The sequence below is a fragment of the Hippichthys cyanospilos genome, chromosome 17 (genome assembly GCF_059441005.1).
Source record: "Hippichthys cyanospilos isolate Australia breed blue-spotted pipefish chromosome 17, RoL_Hcya_1.0, whole genome shotgun sequence".
NCBI lineage: Eukaryota > Metazoa > Chordata > Actinopteri > Syngnathiformes > Syngnathidae > Hippichthys > Hippichthys cyanospilos.
This window is the reverse complement of record NC_142385.1, coordinates 6,070,275-6,092,221: the sequence shown is the minus strand read 5'-3', so window position 1 is coordinate 6,092,221 and position 21,947 is coordinate 6,070,275. Positions and strand designations below refer to the sequence as shown.

At 37.1% G+C, this 21,947-nt stretch overlaps 1 protein-coding gene and 1 long non-coding RNA gene across 5 annotated transcripts in view; one reads left to right on the top strand and one right to left on the bottom strand.

Annotated features, from left to right (window-relative positions):
* Positions 1–5,622: 5,622 nt before the first annotated feature.
* The window catches only part of pemt (phosphatidylethanolamine N-methyltransferase), a 52,054-nt gene continuing 35,729 nt past the window's right edge, over positions 5,623–21,947 (top strand). The window contains exons 1-3 of one of the 4 annotated variants that reach the window (XM_088439762.1): positions 5,623–5,644; positions 15,548–15,630; positions 16,297–16,404. In XM_088439762.1, coding sequence (XP_088295888.1) covers positions 5,638–5,644; positions 15,548–15,630; positions 16,297–16,404 — 198 coding nt within the window. In that variant the 5' untranslated portion in view covers positions 5,623–5,637. Of the gene's footprint in view, positions 5,645–15,372; positions 15,631–15,782; positions 15,849–16,296; positions 16,405–21,947 lie in introns of those variants that run through there. The other 3 variants (XM_088439758.1, XM_088439760.1, XM_088439759.1) reach the window with 3 other exon arrangements.
* On the bottom strand, positions 10,338–15,722 carry LOC148409339 (uncharacterized). The gene is made up of 3 exons (XR_015868472.1): positions 15,491–15,722; positions 13,460–13,787; positions 10,338–10,624 (listed from the first exon to the last, which is right to left on the bottom strand). It is a non-coding gene; the product is annotated as an uncharacterized LOC148409339 (long non-coding RNA).

Below are 21,947 nucleotides of genomic sequence, written 5' to 3'. Positions count from 1 at the left end.
CACTTTTTTAAAAAGAGGATTTGACTACAGCCTATTGAACTGACTGTCAGCCCATCAAAAAAGAAATTGATAATGTTAATAAAAAATTAACAATTAAAAATTGATAGAAATTCTTTAAGAACCACGGCAGATGAGTAGACAGAGGATTCAAACAAACAAGCTGAGAATCATTTTCTTTTCTTAATTAAAATTGAAGGCACCCACTAAGGCTGGGGGGGGGGGGGGGGGGGGGGGGGGGGATCGACTGTAAAAATATATGTACTTGAAAATTTCACCTTGAAACGCCACCAGAATCATGTTTTCTCCAACCATTTTCTTCACGTACCTTTCTTATACACAAAAGCAGTATTTCAATGAAAGAAAAAAAAACAGGATACCGCAACTTTGGGATTATTTCCAATTTAAAACATGTGATGAACATAAAGTAAATTCAATTAGAGTGGAACTGGCATACCATAGCAGTACTTTGACTGTTCCCTCACTAAAACCTAAAACTCCCACATGCAAGGACTGTCTTGACAAATGGCTGCATTTGTTGTGGCTGAATGGCTGATCCTATTTGTGTGCTTAAAAAATACATACTGGATTTATTTAGGGGTTAGCAGGCTCTCATTAAAGAATACACATTAAATATTAGCACATGGAGCTTCTGAAAACAAATGGAAGAAAGTTATGAACTTCCCCAAAAAAGACTAGGGCTGTATTATCGGAAAATATAACCTGCCAGTCACTGCAAACAATCTATCGTGGCTTGGTTTGGGTGTTCAAATTAGAGAGGGCAGTCAAGTACAAAACCTGCCAAGAAAAAGTTTGAAACAGCAGCAGAAGACTAAAAAGGTATTATTGATCTTGTTGGAGCCAACAAGCAGCTCCACTTAAGTTTACTCATGGAATATTGTTGAAGTACTGCAGAGGACACTATTATGTGTGTAAAATACATATAACATTTGGCAGATGTGAACTAAATAATCGTGTTTGTTGACCTCAAAGAGTAATCACTAGCATGCTATTGCTAACTATTGTGAACCATTTAGCATGGGCAGATTATGCAGGTGTCTAATAATTGTATTTGTAGAACATACAAATAATGACTCGATAATGAATAATAATCACTCAATAATGACCATTCATATCCCTCCAAATTATCATTCAACCTTAACAAGAAAAAATTATTGTAGAATATATTAAAATGTTGATTCTCTCATTTTTTGAGTGGTTGGGAGCGTAGGGTTGTCGATGACACGAGTATTTGACGGAAGAATTAATTGCATAATCGATTTAATCAGATTTGATCATGCAAGCCCTACTAATTACTGTATTTAGCAACACTAATTACCAAGTTTGAGATTGAAAAAAAAATGGGGGAAAAAGATAGAATGCCCACCAAACTGGCAGGACCCATGACTTATCTTCATTACCGTTTAATTCTTATTTATGTGCTGCTTCACGTTTTATTATATAATTCTTGATTCTGAATATGCGAGAGAATGCAGTTAATTTCCTACCAGTGAGGCATGGCAACATAACATAGATTGTAAAATCTTCCATCGCCACACGGGGACTTCCTTGTGCCATCAATTCAGCCCTTTTTGATTTTACGTCATCATTAGCATTTCGGTGATTTTAAGTACATAATGATAGAATTGTTAAATCAATTTTGTACGACAATATTCACAGTGATGCCTGACATGAATTTTTCTTTCTTGATAGATTATTTATTTTTGTATTTATGTATTTTATTCTTTATGATTTCTTAGAAAGGACTATGTACTATTGTCTACTGTCTTTTTGAAGTAGCCCTTGTATACTGTGTGTATTGTTAATGTTCAATGTTTGATATTGTCTGTAATTTGAATATTTAAATAAAGTTGTATTTAAAAAAATACATAATGATAGGGAAAAAAGTAGATGATAGATATATCGATATAATACAGATAAATTTATTGCTTATGTGTGTGTGATTTTTCAAATCACTCACTCATACGTGTAAGTAGCTGTTTGCTGTTTTTTCCCTTTTATCCCTATAGTTGTTCGCTTGAAAATTCAATATGCTCTTTCGCCTGTTTGACTTAATACATGCATATTTAATTCTCTACATATTTATTCCGTTCACATAATAATTTTTATAGGAACACCATGTACACATGATGAAAAGCAGGAAATGTAATGGATGATGCAAAGGATGCACACACAACTACTAAAACAAGGGGTTGCGTGTGTGTTTGTGAGACAGTGTGTGAATGTGTGCAACAGCGTGAATAGGCAAATAGGCGCAAACATAGTGACGGGGTTCCAGGAGCCTAGTGACTTCAGGGGCCCTCATATGACCAGAGGACCATCTGTTACACCGGTTGTTCTCCATCTCATTAGACTGCTGTGAGGGCACCATAACCCGAGTGGCCTCACCGCACTGGTCAAGGTGTGTGTGTGTGTGTGTAAGTGGGATTGTGTGTGCTCATACTTGAGTAGTTGCCCAGCAGGCCACTCTATTGCGCTAAATTGGCTAGGAACCCCAAACAAAGCCATGTGGCCTGTGTGTGTATGTATATATGCTACTTCATTTTTTTCCCTCTCTCAAGAATGGCACACATGCTCACAGTAAGTGCAGCATGCTCAAGTGCATAGTGCACTTGGCCTGCTCTTTTTATTGGCCCTTTGTGTGATTGTAATTGAATTGCACATAAAATAAAAAAAGGATGTCTGCTTTGATGCTATCAACTAAATTTATGCATTTAAATGGATAGTCCACTAATTAAGCCATTTTTAGCAATATAATCTTGATATTCTGTCAATTATTAACTGCTTTAGTACCAGCCATTTTTAGACATGCATTTAGCCTAACTTTAGAAATAATTGAAAAAAATATATGAATGAGTACCTGTCTGGACTCTTAAAAACGTAAAATTAAGTCTTTGGGATTGAATGGGCGAATTTGAGAACTAAATTATTTTTCATGCACAGTTGACATTTTTAAAAACCCATTTGTTCATGACATCACATGAGTTGAAGGCTAAGATCAATCATGAGTCAGCTTATGCATATCACATGACCAAAAGGTGAGCCATGATTGGTCGTTACCGAGCCTTGAGCACAGGTGAGGTCATTTTCAGTCAACAGTAAAAAAACAAAAAAAACCAAAAATGTGTTTTGAAATCGTACGTGATAGACAAAATACTAATTTTTACTGGTAAAATAAATTGATCTTTAAACAAGTTATGCACAAGCTATGAATGTTAAGTTTACATTTAAACTGATTTGAAATTAGTATTCATTAATTTTGTCTGAGTATTTTCCACAGGACTTTAAAAAAAAAATCACACTTTTAAATAAATGTTAATTCCTTTTATTAAAATCGATTAAAATCATATTCGTCCAGAATAATTCAAGAAAATTGAGATTTTAAGATTTGGCCATCTCATCAAGCCAAGTTAAAATTGTGTCTATAATTCAATAACGAAATGGTTTTTCATGTACTCTATTAATAATCTGTATTTTCAATGTGCAGGAGTTTAGGCGATTTCAACGTGCCGGTGGCATGGCTTGGTGCTAGAGTTGTCGTCTCCCAGTTGAGAGGCTGTGTGTTTGATCTCCCGACCAGCAAGACCATGTCGAAGTGTCCTTGAGCAAGACACTGAACCCCCAATTGCTCCTGATGCTGTGTCATCAGTAGATAAATGACTAGTTAGTGTAAAGCGCTTTATAAGTGAAAGTCTATTTATGAATGTTATAAAACGTAAATAAATGGACTCAGTTTGAGTTAAAAAAAAAAAAGCCACATTCATTACTGTAGTCTTAGTTGTACATATTTTGTAGAATGAAACCTACTGTAGAAGCGAGAATTATATATTTGACAAAAAACTGAAAAAAAAAAATGCCTGAAACGATAAAGCAAATTTTACTGGAAAAGAAAGGGCCCAAAATGGCTATTATAAAAATCTTTGAAATTAAATATACAGAAATATTTTACTTGAAAATTCTATGTTAAATCCACAGTATGTGTTATAAGCCTTTTAGAAAATACCTGTTGAAAAATACGTGGTTAATTTTGGAAAAGTTTGAATTTAGAACGTTTTTTAATTGCTGACGTCACTGTATTAAAACACTGTTGTTGTTTTTCTTTTCTGCTTGCTGTCAATTGAAAATGGCATCACATCACAGTTTCCGGTTGCTCGGCCCTTCAAGACAAGAGTTCTCTACAAAATAAAACACGGTACAAGAACAAAGTTTATCCGACGAAACGGAGGCAAGAGGGGGCAGAACAATAGCACAAAACTTGACAGTATGTATAGAGTAATCATTTTATTTTATTTATTATGTATTATTATTATTATTTTAAATTTATTATTTGTACGTACACTGAAATTCGTGTTACACTGCTTCTTAAGAACGGATCCATGTCATAAGTCGAGGACATGTTGTGAAAGGAATCATACATTAGGTTGTTATCATTATGTGTTTATTTCTTCTCGAGAATAATGTGCATTGTTATCCATCTATGGCATTGAAATTGCAAAAATATAGTTTGTCCGAATATTATTTGATCAAATTTTACAAAGGGTACTGACTAAAATAAACAATTATCTATTTTCATCTGTATATTTAATTTCAAAGATCTTTATAAGAGCCATTTTGGGCCCTTTCTTTTCCAGTCTATGGCATAGATGGATAGCAAGATTTGATGCAGTCCATCTATGCCAGGGGTGTCCAAAGTCGGTCCTCGAGAGCCGCTGTCCACCATCTTTTCCAGGTTTCTTTTCCTGACACACCTGATTCAAATGATCAGCTCGTCAGCAAGCTCAGCAGAAACCTGATAACGATCCTGATCATTTGAATCAGGTGTGTCAGGAAAAGAAACCTGGAAAACATGCAGGACAGCGGCCCTCGTGGACCGACTTTGGACACCCATGATTTATGCAGTTCATTTCTCCCCGATCCTCAGATAAAGCTGTTGACGCATGAAAGTGTGAGCCGGGACCTTGGCCCAGCTGTTGGTGGCGCCCGGCTGGCTCCTTTGTTATGTCTTGTAATGTGCAATGCTTTGCTGAATGAATGACTAAAAAGCAGGCGGGGACGCTTGAGCGGCATACGCTGTTGGAACCGCATGAGAATGTATGTCAAGCTTTGACTTTGCCGGCAGAGAAATGTCAATCTTGGTTGGTCTGAGTTACTATTTTGCTGCTTAGCAGCTGGGCTTGTCTTAGTCTTCTTTTAAAGATAACCCTGACACATGTGCGTTTACTAGATGAGGTACAGCCAAAAGAAACCCTACAAAATAAACAGACTTCATTCAGATTGCAAATTTAGGTCAAATGCTCCTGTCTTTAGGCATGCACTGAATGCCTTGCTGATTGCTGATTTTAGTTTAAAAAAAAAAAAAGTTACCTTCATTCCAAACAGTGTTTATGCTACGTCCAATCAAAACATTAGCATTACTGCAAATGTAAACATAGGCTTTTTTTCCCGAAAAACCCTTTCAGTGTTTGCATTTGTCGCACGTGGCTCGGCGTTTTGGGAGTGTTTGTGTTTGTGCAGGCGTATCAGTTGTGGTGACTCGTCTTCCAGCTTTGCAGTCTCATTAAGATAAGCCGCTTCCACTCAGCTGACGAATGTCAACAAACGGTGAGTCCGACTCGAGACATGACAGACATGCACGCATTACTCACGAAAGGATCATGCTCGCTTTGTTTATTTTTCTTTGGAACTAGCCAGGATGGACTGACGGCACATGTCCATCTACCTTTCCATGCAGAATGCATACTCAATACATGATGATTTTACTACTTCCAGTTGGTACTTAATAAATAAAATGTTGCCCATGACATCTTTTGCCCACATTAGGATCTGGAGTGAGATGGTGTTTATCCAGGCAGATTACGGGCAAAAAGATATGTATACAATGGAATAGTGACCAGTTAATTGCAGGACAGATTTAGACAAACAACAATTCACTATATTAAAGGTTGGAATTAACAATTGACTCACCTGATTTGGCATGTTTCAGCTTTTATGTTGGACCTTTGATCATTGTTTGGCACCAAAACTATATTGCTGAATGGACCATAAGTTTCTGCCCTATCAAAAATCTATTAAATTTCTCTCACAGGTTTGATAAATCACATTCTGTGTCATAAATTCTTTATTTGTACTTGGGCAAATATTTTAATCAGTACCCTTCAAAATATTTGATCAAAATTTGATCATATAATAGAATATTCAGATGAATTATATTTTTGCAATTTCACTTAATATGGCAAGCTTAGGCCTTAAATAATCTTTAATTACTAGAAGTTTCGGAAGTGCTCAAACGAAAGTGGAATGAAAAAAGTATTAAGACTATCTATCTATCTATCTATCTATCTATCTATCTATCTATCTATCTATCTATCTATCTATCTATCTATCTATCTATCTATCTATCTATCTATCTATCTATCTATCTATCTATCTATCTATCTATCTATCTATCTATCTATCTATCTATCTATCTATCTATATCTTTGATATCTTTGATATCCATACAGTATATATCTTTGATATCCATACAGTATATATCTTTGATATCCATACAGTATACTGTGTACATGGATATCCATACAGTATACTGTGTACATGGCTGTACTCTGCGTGTGTGTAACACTAACTCTATTGTCTTTATGCAATTCTTTATAGACCTCACTACCATTATTTTATTCATTTGATGAAGTATTGTTGTAATAAACAATTCCCTCTTATAATACACTCTTGACCACACCGTCTCAAGCGCTGTCTGGCCGTTTCTAACATTGTGCTGCCTACACACAAATGAACAAAAGCCGCGCTCATATTATCCAACAGTGTTATGTAAACTGTGAAAAGCACAGACAGTCCACGTCATATGAGTTTTCATATATGACAGAAAATAGCAAATATGCTTTGGGAGTGTGGTCTTATTTACAGGCTTACATTTAACTGAGGATATGAAGACCGCTAAACCAGAGTGTACTTTATTATTCATGTCTGCCACAGCTCTTATTAAAGAAGCAATGTTATCAGCGAGTTTGAGAAAATTAGACACGTGTTTTATGTCAGTGTGATGTCAATAACTGAGCATTGTGGTGAAAGAATTACCGTTGTTTTCAGACTATTTTTCAGACTATAGGCTGCAGCAGCAAAAATTGAGAAAAAAAGTGTCATGGATACACCGCAATGTACTATAAGCTGCAGGTTGTAGCATCAGATATTTAAGCAGAAAGATGTTATATGGATGTTTTTTTTTTTTTTTTTTAAAGTGTTATTTTTTAATTGCCTGCTTCCAGCAACATCCTATCTTCAACAGACTACATGAACTCTTTTCTTCTCATTTTATTATTGGAAACACTTTTATATACTAAATTAAAAAAGATTATCTGCTTTGAATGAATTTGGTCTTTCTTTCTCAAATTTCCACATTGTATTGCTTGTTTACAGAGTGGCTGCAATAAAATAAACATCTCAATAATTAATAAAAATAATATACTTTTACTGTGAGACAAAATGGTACAGAGCGACTGCATAACCAAATGTTCATTAAAAGACTTTTGTTGTCAAGTTGGTTGATTTTCTGTAACAAGCTCACATGTATGTGTTTTTTGTTGAGCATAATACTTAAATGCCCCTGGAACACCATTTTTTTTTTTTCCAGAGATGGGAATCTAGCTTGATGTGGATTTGATAGAAAGCAGATCACACACATCATATGACAATAAGTGTCAACATAATATTGTGTACTCATCCTTTACCTGAGCATTGTTTGATCCTGTTTTTTGCTGTTTTATAGCTGGGTTGATTTGTACAGATCACTGAAGAAAAAAAAACATTTAGTGTTCATTCATGTCTTACTGTAGACAGTCAGGGTGCAATTATTGCGGAATGAGGCTCTTTTACACTCACAAACTGCCACTCAACCACCTGATTGAACGTCGGCCGGATGAGTCATTCTTGTTCTCTATCTCCGGATGGCCATAATTAATGGCTTCTTCACAGCCTGCCATTGTCACTGTGCCGGTGGGCTCTCGACATCAACCTCATAAAATTAGCATATGGAAATTGGAAGACGTGTTAATAACCCAGGAAGACTGAAAAAGAGCCACCCTGCAGGGAAGTGACGCATGTTTCATTGTGACAATTTGGAGTGCTTATGATACGCCTAACTGCAGGGTATATAACTCACAACTTTATACTGACATATACTTTATTGAACTCCTACCTTAGTGTCTGTATTTAAACGGTCATGGTGTACCAAGCCAGTGTAAGCAAGCATCGCAAATTAGACCTGGAAAACTACACATATATGTTTTAGACTCGGAAACTAGACTAAGAAAACCAGGCTGGGAAAGAAACTAGGGTGATAGCTTGACTTGACATGTTGCAAGCTTGACGTTCTGATGTATTGCTGGTCATTTTCAGGCTTTTTTTTTTTTTAAAAAGGGACAATGTGTAAGATTTAGACCTTTTTTCATTACAGACAGCAGGAGGTGCTGCCTTCACCATTGTCCGTAGCTATAACAGACATGGCAGCCTTCACAGGAGTGCCACCCCCCCATGTAAGATCAATTCATGATAACTAGACCTACGATTATATTTAAAACATACTGTTGATCGTGAACACATTTATTTGCAAGTTTTTGAAATTTGTAATTATTTAAATGATTCCTTTTTTATGAAAAACGGTCTAAATCTTACACATTCTGCCTTTAAAGTGAATTAAAACATTTGGTAGAAAATGATTTCTTGTTGGAACTGAAACGCTCAGACAAACTGTACGAGCAATTCATTGAAGTCTACATGAGGAAGGAAAGAAGAATGCATTTTGTGTTGTGAATTAAGTGTTTTAGGAGACAACAGTTTTGGTGAGTGCAAGCATTTTATTTACGTATTTTGTGATTTGTAATTTAGCGTTCAATCTTGTTAAAGCTTGCTATTGGTGGACTTTTTTTGGACGTTTTGACAGTATCACATAAGGTTTAATTGCTGACACACACACGTATATATATATATATATATATATATATATATATATATATATATATATATATATATATATATATATATATGCACACAGTACAGAGAGAGAGATTTGTTTTCATTATTGATTGTATCTATTATGTTTTAACTGTTGTCATTGTATTCATTGGTGCTTTCACCATGTGCTCATTGGATATTTTTAAAATGTCTGCAATGGGTTAACTGAATGTATGTTATTCACTATTAGGAAACAATGCTATTGGTTTTATACTACTTGGATTTAGTCAGACTTTTTTCCCAGCTTGTTATGTGGCTGGATCACAAGGATTGTAATAACTGCAGTTCAATATTGGAAAAAGAGTGGATTTGATTTTCATATGATGGCAATGATGGTGGGGCTCTAAATGAATGGGCATATTAGCTCTTGTGCAAATAATAATCACATGAGTCTAATTATTTTCTGTGAGCCGTTATTTCTTTCCTGTTTGCTGCATGAGTCAAGCGACTGCCATCAAGTGAATCGATCTGTGAGCAGGTGACTCTGTTTACCCACACAATGGAGGGGGAGTGGGTGGAGTTTATGACAAAAATGCAAGACAATGGGTTAGATGGGTAAGACAGGAGTAAAAAAAGAAGGTATAAAGTGGTACATTTTCATTTTTCATATTTATGTTTCCAGTAATCCAAAACTTATTCGGCAAAAAAGGAACATAATAGTTTATTTTTTTTAAACTAATGTTTGATGTTTGCACTGACCTTTGTTTCAGTTAATTGCTTGGGTGTGAGATTAAACTAGGATCAAGTTGAAACTGTCATGTGATATCAAGTGACAAAACAGGGGTCAAGCCAGCCAAGCAAATAATTCAAGCAAGTTTCGTAAACACCACAAAACTAAATCTTAAATCTACACCTACAGTAATTCCCTTTAAAACGATAATACATGTCGGTTCAAAAATTGACAGTTACAGCAATTTGAATGTTGCCAAATTAAAATCCCTAATTTCTCTTCTGTCGCCCCATCCCCCAGGGTCGCGCCGGGATCCAATCACGAATCTTATAGGCGTGGTCGAAAGCTGTGCTTCCTCAAAGTCACATGCTTTTAAAGGTCGTCAAGAATGGAGCAACTGCAGAGCACCTTTAATCTCCTACCTAGATTTCTTTTGGAATAAATTGGAAGTATAAGGTGTAATTGTTCCCATGTTTGGTCAGCTACAGGTTTCACTTTACTAAAATTTCCGGGTGGTGCTAATATAACCGCGGCTCTCCATTAGACACCAGCCAAAGGAAATGGGAACAAGAAGGCACAACAGTACAGTTACTGTATAAGGTTTAATAATTAAAGACTGAAGAAAACGTGTACTGCAGTAGTATTTATTTCGTTTACACTTGTAAAATTCAGGTAGCCACATTCACATGCATGAAAATTCCGTTGGGTGGGGTGTCTAATTCACATTTTTTCATTCAATCGTTTCATTTCACATACATCATTGTTTACCAATGTTTCAACAGCATTCAATAACATTTAGGAACTGAAGACACTATGAAACTTCACTTCACCATGATTTCTAGAAACGATGTGAAACTTAGACTCATCAGACCACAGCAGACTTTTCCTTCTTGCATTAATCCATCTCGGATGAGCCTGGGCCCAGAAGACATTTATAGGTGTTATTTATATATGGCTTTGGCACCGCATGGTAAAGTTGCATTGTAAAGTGGATCATTCCCATCATTCCAATAATTCATACATATTAATATTTTCCCATATTTCCATATTTTCACCCCGATATTCCAATATTCATATCCAATGGGAGATTTAACATTTCACATTTTGAGCTTTCCCATTTCATATTGCCAACATTTAACTCATTAATTTCGCTTTATGAATCATTCCAATAATTTACACAGATTATAATTTTCCCCTAATTCCATATTTTCACTTCAATATTCCAATATTCATATTCAATAGGAGATTTAACCTTTCAAATTTTGAGATTTCTCATTTCACATTCACTTTATATATTAAAGATTGTTCTTTCCACTGCCATACACTGCCTTTCCTATTTTTTTCAATTTGAATACCCACACAATTTCCACTTTTTTCAGTTTTTCCCTTGTATCTTCTACATTATTTGGCCTGTTCCAACTTTGTAATACTGTATTCACATTTCTTCACAGGTTCAACCCATTCAAACATTCAAGATCATTCCACCATCTGGTCTATGCAGTTCTGCATTTGTTAGCATAGTGACACCAAATCCAATGAAGAATATATGAATCACAGATATGTGTGTCAAATGAGCGTACCCACAATTCAAGCACATGCAGGATGCAAAAATGAGGCTCGCCGAATGCTTTATTCTCTCACATCCTTCACACTCAATGACAACAAACTAGTGGACACTATCAGTACATTGTGGTTTATTACTGGAAGTTATGGCATTCATTCTTTGTGTGTGTAAACAACATAAATTAGATTTGCATTCTGAATATTTCGTGAAACAAATGAGTGGACGTGTTGTACTTGTGCTAAATAAGAATAGCTAATGACAATCGTGTTGGGCCGTTGCTATTGTGATAAATGCACAGTGCCAACATTACCCTGCACTGCGTTATCTGATCGTTTTTGAGGCACCATGGTTAATCAGCATTAAACAATAGAGTAAAAGTAAAACTTTGAAAGAGTAAAGGTTTATGATGGCTTTTTAATTTCGGTTGCTGACACAAATCAACAATGATTATTGATAGAAGAAAAGGAGATAGCTGAGTTATTTATGGTTGGTTTCTCTAAGTCAATGATTCTCAAACGGCGGTACGAGTACCCCTAGAGGAACTTGTAGGAACTTCAGTGTCTACGTGAGATTTTCCTTGGAGGTACCAATAAATCTAATTGAATGCTTTTTAATGCAGTGGCGGAAACAGTACAGTTTTCTTTTCCAATTAGGAGCAAATGAATTGAAACATGAAACAACTTATTGCTATATTGTATTGTAATGACTCCTTTGCAAAATGATATGTGCTTTTACTTTGAGTTCCATGGTGATGTGTAACGTCATTTGGTATGATGCAATTCTTCGGGCAAACATGAAATGAAATAAAGCAGATCATGTCCAATCTTCTGGACTAGCTGAATATAACTAGAAATAACATTATAAATATTATTTAAAAAATAAAGAAACCAGACATTGATGGCACATAAATCAGTTTTAAGTAGGGCCCAACCAAGACATACATTTTTAGGTTGATGCCCGAATTTTTGGAAAACAATAGTAACACCGATTACCAATAAACCAGAAGATTAGTAAAAACTTTTGCAATGAATAAAATAGCATGTTTCCCAATGTTTTGCAATAGATTTCAATTATATGCAGATATGAGCTATTTGCACGCTGGCCTGGTACCTATTCGCCACAAATTATTTCTATAATATTTCTAATACATGTGTTTTTGTTACCATTAGCTAAATATTTATCACATTTAACACACTTATGCTCTTTTATGTTGCCCTATTTCCGTGTTTTTTTAAACAAACATTACATTGTGTGTAAAGTAGTCATATCCAGGTCAATTCTTTGCATTTGGTCACCTAATCACTGCTTGTAAAATTTGCTTTGTTTTGGGCCACATAAACTCATCAACAGATTTTATGATATATATTTAAGAATACAAGGTTTTAATAGAGATGTATATGGTCTAAGAAGATATTACTTCAAGTGTTACTTGTATACAATTGCTGTAAATGTTTAGAGTTTGTAAAGGTAAAAAATTAAACAAAAAAATATAGTAAAATATTGTCTATAAGGCTGATTATTCTTGGCCAATGTTGAAAGGGCCGTAATTGAACGATTTAATCTACTGTCTTATTAATGGGTCGGGCCATGATCTAAGATTTTTTTATATATACTGGTTTATTCATCCACCCAACAATGCTTTGCATTGGTGAGAAGGTACTTGGCTGAAAAATTATTTCACACGTGGATACATTTTTTGAAAGAACTTTGAGGACCACAGGTCTGAGTGATGGACGCTGTGGTGGAAGAGTGGTTATCTTGTCCGCCTTACTATGCAGAATTTGTGGGTTCTATTCCGGTTCCGGCCATCCTGTAAGGACTTTTCATACTCTCCCCATGTCTTGTGTTTTTTTTTTTTTCCCAGGTACTCTAGTTTCCTCCCACATTCCCAAAATCATGCGTGGTAGGTAAATTGAAGACTCCAAATTGCCCTAAGTTGTTTTTGTGAGTTTGTAGTTCATCTGTGTGTGCCCTGCGATTGGCTTGCAACCTGTCCTGGGTGTACCCCGCCTACTTACTGACTGAGGACCAGCAAGCCTGTGACCCTAGTGAGGATAAGCGGCTATAGAAGATGGATGGTCTTGGAGAAACATAGCTGGATTCATGAATTGTTTGGGGTTTTTATAGATAGATAGCTAGATAGACTGTTTATTTCATTGTTTATATTTGGAAAAACGAAATCTCACCTATTAGTTGCCAGGCAGACTTCAAGGGGCTCAATTATGAAGACCACAGCTCATGAGAGGGAACTTAATCGAACATGAGGGACGGAATAAGAACGTAGAGGGAGAGCCAAAGAGTAGGAGCAAGGAGAGTGAGCGAGTGTTGTCAATTAGGGCCGTAATTATCACCTGCTGCCTGGATATCACGCTTGGTTCATTTTAGACGGTGAAGCGCTAAGCTCCTGCATCTTGCAGGCTGATGAACAGACAGCATGCATGGTCATGGAGCTGCCGGGCTGCCTCCACATGGGGTGGCTTCACGCCAAGCACATCATAGGAGGGGAAAGGATAACTGAGAAGGACATCATATAAAATAAGATGGAAGGATTATTTAAAAAAAAAAATGCTTTAACATCACAAACGCCTTTAGCAAAGACCTGAACCAAATGACAATAGATAAAGTCCTGTGATCTTCAAGTGAGTAGTACCAGTACTGTATGTCTATAATGTGATGTCACTGAGAAGATTACAGGAGTAAATGACATCTTAAGTCCAATATTCACCTATCCAATAATTGTACATACATTTTTAACTTCACACGAGAAGTACCAGTACTGTATGTCAAAAACATGATGTCACTGAGAAGATTAGAGGAATAAATTACATCTTAAATCTAATATTCACCTATCCAATAATTGTACATGCATTTTTAAATTAGAACTTTTAGCAGTAAAATGGTGTCCTCACTATCCGTCTCAAAATAATCATGAAATCACGATGCCATGCTCTAAATTACAGGAACAACTCGAGTGATACAGGGACACTAACTGTAAGACAAAGAAAGAAAAGACAATGACCCGACAACTAACTGGAAACAACATGGGAAATAAATATGCTACACACTAATTAGGAAACAAGAAACAGCTGGACAGAAACAAAAGGCTGGGGAAGTTGATTGGATGACACACAAGGGGGCAGACCACAGGTGGAACAGATCACAATATAGGGGACAGACACAAGGGAAATAAAAGAGGAACATAGAACAAAAACCCAAAACAGAAATGAACAGAAACCACAATTATCATCCATAGCCAGAAAACAACAGAACATGACAATTTTCATTAAGACACATATGCTTGAAAGAAATTATGAGTTTTCCTTTACAAAAGTGGCCTTAAAAAGGATCATTTTTGGTCAGCTGGACATACTGTAGATCTGACTGTCTGCAAGGCAGTGAAAGAAAATAACATATTTTCTAAAAATGTTACCCAGGGAGCAGCAAATACAATGAAAACAGCAGGGACCCCAAAAATAGTACACTGTAGAACACCTTACAACAGATGGGCAGAGGACTCAGTACAACAAAGGTTAACACAAAATGCTGTCACTCAAATGTCTCTCACTTGCATCCTCACCAATAGATTTGAGTAAAATTGATGTGAATAAAACGCTGGAACACTTTTCCACCCCTTTTTTCGGGTGGTAACAATAATCCTAAGGACATGAAAGGTCATCATAGGTTTCCTGGCATCTATTTATTCACTTATTTATTTTCTGTACCAGGTATCCTGTTCCTGTAAGTAGTAAAAATTCATTTAATGTAAAATTATTTGTATTTCAGCTCACTACATTTCGGAAGAAATGTGCCCAGTGAAAGTAAACACACGCCAAAAAATATTCGCTATCTTTAACCAAACTGTCAAAAGTATCTTATAAAATCCGCCTGCAGATGTCGCCGTTAACGACACTGTAGACGGGGGAAGAAAACACAACGGCTGATGTGATTTATGGGTGACTTGTCAAACATGTCGTTTGTGGCACTTATTTTAAGCTTAACTAACCCATTTCTACACAACAAAACAGATTCCTCCTATACTGAATCGCGCGGCTCGGCACAATCCAGTTGTAGGAAAACGACTACATTTCCCAGAATGCAGTATACATTGGGCTATAAGCTAATTCTCCATGTGGAGCACTGAGCGAATGGTGCTCTTCTCCACCCGTATCGCACTTCGGATTTTGCAATTTGTTTTTATACTTTGCATGCATATATACCGGTGATGGTGTTGTGGTTTTGTTCGTTGAATGTGTACGATCAGCAATCCAGCCGGCGAGTACTGTGCTACGATCCAGCAGAAGCTAAACATCCCCTGCCGGACTGTTGTGGTGGCCTCAGTAACGTGGATTACTCCAAGGTATAACTCAATCACTTTCAAACATAATTTACTCTAATATCTTCAACTGGTGACCGTGCACATGCTACGAAAAGCTAACGGCAACCGTTAACTGTCACGCCACCCACCAAGCTTTGAAGGCCGGAAATCAGCCCGTATGCTTTGACTTGTCAAAATAAAAGTGTTCTTTTCACCCGTGAAATGAAACTGTAAGTTGATGACAGACTACAAAATACTGCGTATGTACTTGCCATATAGCGTACAATGATGATTAAATTACAAAACAGTTTGCGTTTTTAGTTCTGATACTTGACTGCCGGTTTAACTTTCGCTATAAAACCAGAAACATTTAAGATTAGATTTAATGCCGATAAATAAAGGGACAGGGGCATTACGATCATGGCTTTGTAAAATAAAAACACACCTCGATCAGTGTACTTTTAAAAGATGCATCACTTTGCATCGTTTTTTAAAGTGCTTTACTATGGCGGGGTTAGGTTAACCCAGTTCTTCTCAATTACGGTATATTTTGCAAATATATTTCTGTATCATACCATACCAAATACGTCACACCAATTAGAAACCAGCAGTGGTGAAATGGCTTTGTCATGTACTACTAACAAAGGGCATCAACAGGAAATAGAAATCACCTGTTTCCTTAACAGGATTTTCTCCTGCTTCTTTCAGATGGACTTGAAGGTTTTTGAAGAAGTCTTAAAACACATGAACTTTCATGACCCCAACTTCCACATTGCTGTAATTGCAATCGTTTTCAACCCACTTTTCTGGAATGTGGTAAGTGTTTTTCTTCTGATTTGCAATTTTGCACCAACTTTGACACTGCCAAAAAGCAGCAAAAGCACTGCTAAATTTTCTCAAGGTGTCTTATTTGTACCATGTCATAACTTTTCTTGGAGAAACCTTTAATGGTGACTCATGCTACCACTGACTCAGCTCTCTCGCATCTGCACTTGTAGCGCTCTTCTGGGGAAAATAAAAGCAACAGCTGCATTTGCCCTCAAGTAATTGATGCTGACTACCATCAAAATGTCACCTTTTGGTGCAATTTACTAGACCAGGGCTGGACAACCTGTGGCTCTTGAGCTGCATGCAGCGCTGCACTAGAGGCTCACTGGAGCCTTTTCAAAAATGTATGAAAATGGAAAAAGATGGAGGGGAATATACAGCATATTTTGTTTTATTGTGGTTTACAAACATTCTTAACGTTTACCAGTGTTGTAAAAATGAAATTTCAACATTTTGAAGATTTGCTTGTTAGCCTGCGACAAAAAAAGTAAGAAGTGCACATATCCTAACATATCTGTGAAAGGACAAATAATAAAAACCGCTAAGTCAACAATAAATAGTACAAAAATCTTTTTTTATAGTTAATCAATCTTTATTTCGTAATAGGATTCCACTTCAGCATTTGTGTGTGCAATTCAAAGAATAGGGTTTTTCCAAATCAACTGCAGTGCTTATTTCTGCCAGCAGAGGTCACTAGCTGTTACATAAACATCCCAAAAATGACGCCATTTTCCAATAAATTGGGCCCAAATGGCCACAAACGCGGAATTTGAGCATTACTAAAAATGTGCATACATTATCCTTAAGCTTGAAGCCTGATGAGCTATTCAAAACCTCTGATTGGAGTTCAATTCGGCCATTTTTTTTTTCTGCTATATGCATGCGCGGCGCGAATGACTCACAGATCCACTGACTTTGCCCAGTAGCTTGGCGTGAGGTCATCTTAATTTGCATAACCAGATCTACAAATGCAAAGGATCAGTTCCACAAATCTAAGGGAGAGATTCGCGAATCCAAAGGAGAGATTCACGCAAAGACGTGAAGTCGTGTCTTGCAAAAGTCGTACTCATACAAATGGTGAAACACGCACGCGTCTTACTCCATAGTATATAAAATAGCACTTTCTTCGAAGCATTGTTTTAATTGTATTCTGTTGTAAAGTTTATTGACACCATCATTTTACAAATGTCAGGTTAATACTCTCCTATTGGAAAAATGGTATTATTCGTAGTGTGAACAGCTACTAAAATTCCTATAATGGAAAGAAACGTTCAGCCACCTAATGAAAAATGAGCGGCTGTGACTACTTAAAGAAATTGAATGGGAAGGTGTGCCCACGCTTTTGGCCTGGACTGTATATACTGAGAGTTTAATACTTGAGCTATTTTTAGAAAGCTGTTCACATAAAAAGTATCATTTCAAAATTTGTTTCATACAAAATGAATGTCTCTCATCTCCCATATTGTATTTTTTATTACAACATTTTGTCTGAAGGATAATGTTCCAGTGCGAATTTGAGAGCAAAATGACAATGTCTCAATTATGTTTTCAATCGAGAACCTCGCTTCGCTTGAAAATTGTAGATGTTAATGATTTAAAGTAATTAACAAGTAACATTATACACTCAAATTGCTTCCTTGGTACTTGGAATTATTCTTGATGAAAAGCAAATGAAAAGGCTTTCGCACCAAATAGACACTGGCACTTCTTTTTTTAAATTTTAAATCAAACATCCATATTCATATTTCATCTTAAATAAATGAGTGAATAGTTTCTTGGAAACACACATGCGCAATAGTAGAAGTGTGGGTGATGAAAACTAGCTTTTATGGCCAAATTCCCTTTCTTTCCAGTGTGAAGTTGTGGCTCCATTCAGCTCCCTACATCATTTTCTCCACTCATAGAAGTGTAACATGTTGCCCATAAATAAGCCCTGCTAGATATAAATACATATTTGTAGTTAAATCAGCTCGAAGAGAGTTTTAGATGGATGTCAAGCTGACATAAGGCAGCAGGTGTGTGGTTAGTCTGTTCTCTCTTGCTTCATGAAGATCATTGATTGAGCTTTAAAATTGTGTTGCTTTGGAAAGGCTTGACTTGATTACCTGCGCTTGAAGATATTTTTGGGACAAAAACCTAACTGGAGTATAAATCCAAAAAGGTGTCAAATACATACAAGCTCAAAACCAGCGCCTTTTAAAAGTACATGGGATAAGGTAGCAATTTTGAATGGAGCTGTGTGATTATGGACAATTTACATATCTTGATTTGGTCATTTCAAATCACAACATCACACTCGGTCGAGGGCTCAGGTAAATGACCATTCACGACTCAGCTAGAAAAAGTCCAAACCCAGAAAACAGATTTTGTGATTTTCCATTGCCAAAATATGGCTTTATCGTTGCGGAAACCACCTAAATAAGTAAAGGAAGGCGCTCACCGCATTGATTGCGGTCGACTGCTATGGTAGTGATGGTCCAACGTATGACATCACGCTACAGTACTTGAAAAAAAATTCAGCTGAAAGGAAGAACAATTAAAAACAAAAATCTCATGTTGTTTACATTCGGGGGCTGCTCCCTGAAAGGAAAAGATTAACAAGTTGACTGTTGTCATGACTAAATGCGCATTAAGGCTGTTTGTGTCATACGTTACGTGTAATGGTAGAATATATTTTTGACTGGCCTTCTCACAGTCTTTGGCTGTTTTACTATAATGGAGTAGCTTGACAGGCAGCACTTTATCCCCATGTATTTCATTGCACTTCTGGCCCAACAAGCTAAAAAAAAAAAAAAAAAAAAATCCCAGAATCTCGTCCATCCCTATTACTGCCCGGTAAATGTGTACATTCGGCCTGGGTCATTTTTGTTTAGCGATATCACTGCAAGAGAGGAGCTATTAACTTTTTATAATGGTGCTGAGCTGTATTGGCCACCCATCGTAGGTTGCTGGTAAAATATAGCTCGAGGCAAAAAAAAACAAAGTTTATGTACCCCTGAAGTAAAGTATCTCTATGAAGTGCATCACAAGACCTATTTTCTTAGTTGTGACTCACCAACAAGCAGATGACCCTGGCTGCCTCTATTTTTTTCCAAGTGTGAGCAAAATGTCTTGACTTTGTCATACGGCATGGAGCAGAGGTCATCCCTAGTTGAGCAAATGTATGCACACCTGTGTGCAAGTGTCCCCTCCTGTCCATCAGTGCGATGAAGTCGATAGAAGAGCTAGCATATTAAGCGTCATCTGATCTTCCTGCATATGAAATTTCTCGGTCATTGGGGCGCCACTACTGGGTGACCTAAATCCACGGGGGAAACAACTCATCAGCTCATTCCGTACCTGTCTCCAAACTCATTGTCTGCCTGTAGCAACAGGTATAGATGCCAAAGATCGATTTTTAACAGACAGCGGTCACCAGTTGTCAGTTATGGTAACGTTTAAGGAATGTCACACTTGGCTTAATTTTAAACTCATTTGAATTTACAATTTAAAATGTATGGAGTTTGCATGTTCTTCCCAAGTTTGTGTGGGTTTTCTTCGGCCACTCGGGTCTCCTCACAGACTGACAAAGTCCTGGCTAGCCAAGCAGACATAGTGGTGGTGAACAAAGAGCAGAAGAGGGTAGTGGTGATAGATGTGGCCATCCCACCTGACACCAACATCAGAAAGAAGGAACATGAGATACTAGAGAAGTATCAAGGATTGAAGTATCAAGCAGCTGGAACGGATGTGGAAGGTCAAGGGTTGTGTGGTAACCGTGGTAGTGGGGGAACTTGGGGCAGTTACCCCCAAACTGGGTGAGTGGCTCCAGCAAATCTGAACAACATCTGAAGCCTCAGTCCAGAAGAGTGCAGTCCTAGGAACATCGAAGATACTGTGTTTTTTTTTTTTTTTTTATATTTATACTGTATAAGCGGCTTGGTGGGGCAGTGGTTAGGACGTCCGCCTCACAGTTCATGGACAAAGTTCAAATCGAGTTCAAATCCACCTCACTCCTGCCTTCCTGCGTGGAGTTTCCATGCTCTCCCCGAGGAAGCCGGCGTGCCCGGAAGGAACCCACCCCGGCTTCCTACCACTTTCCAAAAACATGCATGTCATGTGTATTGGGCATACTAAATTGTCCTTAGGTGTGTTTGGGTGTGTGAATGATTGTTCATCTCTCTCTGCCCTGCAATTGACTGGCAAAAAGTTCAGGGTGTCAGCCACGAGCAAGCCTGTGACCTTTGTGAGGATAATGGCTCTAGAAGAAGGATGGATATAATTTTCCCAGTAGACTGATATGTGTATATACATAACTGACATATATGTACTGCAAAGAAAGTGTCAATATACTTCCAAGAAACCAGATTGTGAAGGTATCTGATGCAACATAGTGTTGGGTCACTGTATGTTGTGTATGATGAACCTTATAGTGTCATGCAGACACATCTATCTAAAGAGTCCACCTCTGACATAAGACCCCAAGCATTAAAAGTTTACTTAGCATACTGCTTCTCAATTATATTTTACCAAGCCCCCTCTGAAAGAGGAACCTTTTGCCCCCGCCCTCCCAACTCGACACACTGACTATAAATAAGATTATTATGTATTAAAACGGTATAATAATATCTAAACCCGTATCCATCTAAATCAACTTGCAACAACTGTTTATTATTTTTTACTGTGTTTCTACGGGTTACAGATTAGTGCATGAAACTAAAACAAGGTGCAAATGCTTATCTTATTGCAGTTAGACTTCACATGACAAAAACAAAGCCTTTCTCCAGGGGTCATCCACGCCCCCCCCTGGCATCCCCTTGTGCCCCACCAGGCGGGGCCAGACCCCGCCCCACTATTGGAGAAGCACTGTCTTAATGTAACCCCAAACGACTGCCAAATGGAAGATTGGTATCAGTGATTGAATATTTAAGTCATTTGTATTTGCTTCAGACAGTAAAAAGAGTCTCATGGATTTTAATTATATAAACAATGACCTTGCAACACACTCGCCTGGTGTGATTCAGTTACCTTGCTTAACACTGATTAAAGGCTTATGAACCCTGACGTACTTTGTCCAATCTGACGTTTGTTGGCATGTGAATTATACTTGTGAGAGTCTTTCGAAACTATGTCAAGGCTGCACTTTTCTTCCTCAGTTTACATGATTGTCACGTTCAGGGTTGAATTTGTCCTGTTTGGCCTCAGAACATTTTTTAAATTCTGTTTGGTATATGCTCTGTTATCAGTGTTATGTGTCCGTATTTGTCTGTGTCGTTATATTTTGTTGTTTTTCAAGAAAATAATGTAAACTTCTTTAAACGTTTGTATGCACATGTTTTATCTGTTCGGTGTTTCAGTACTTTCTGCAAAACTTGCTGTTCCCTAAAAATAAGATGAACAGACATGGGAGAGCTGAGAGATTTTGTAAATTAGCTTATCTAAGTGTGGGGTCAATTTCCATTACTCTTTTAATCTCTCGTGCCATGTTAACTCTTCGGCACAACAAATAGTTCTCACTGACGTGGTCACTGCTGTTCCACTTAACTCCTTTA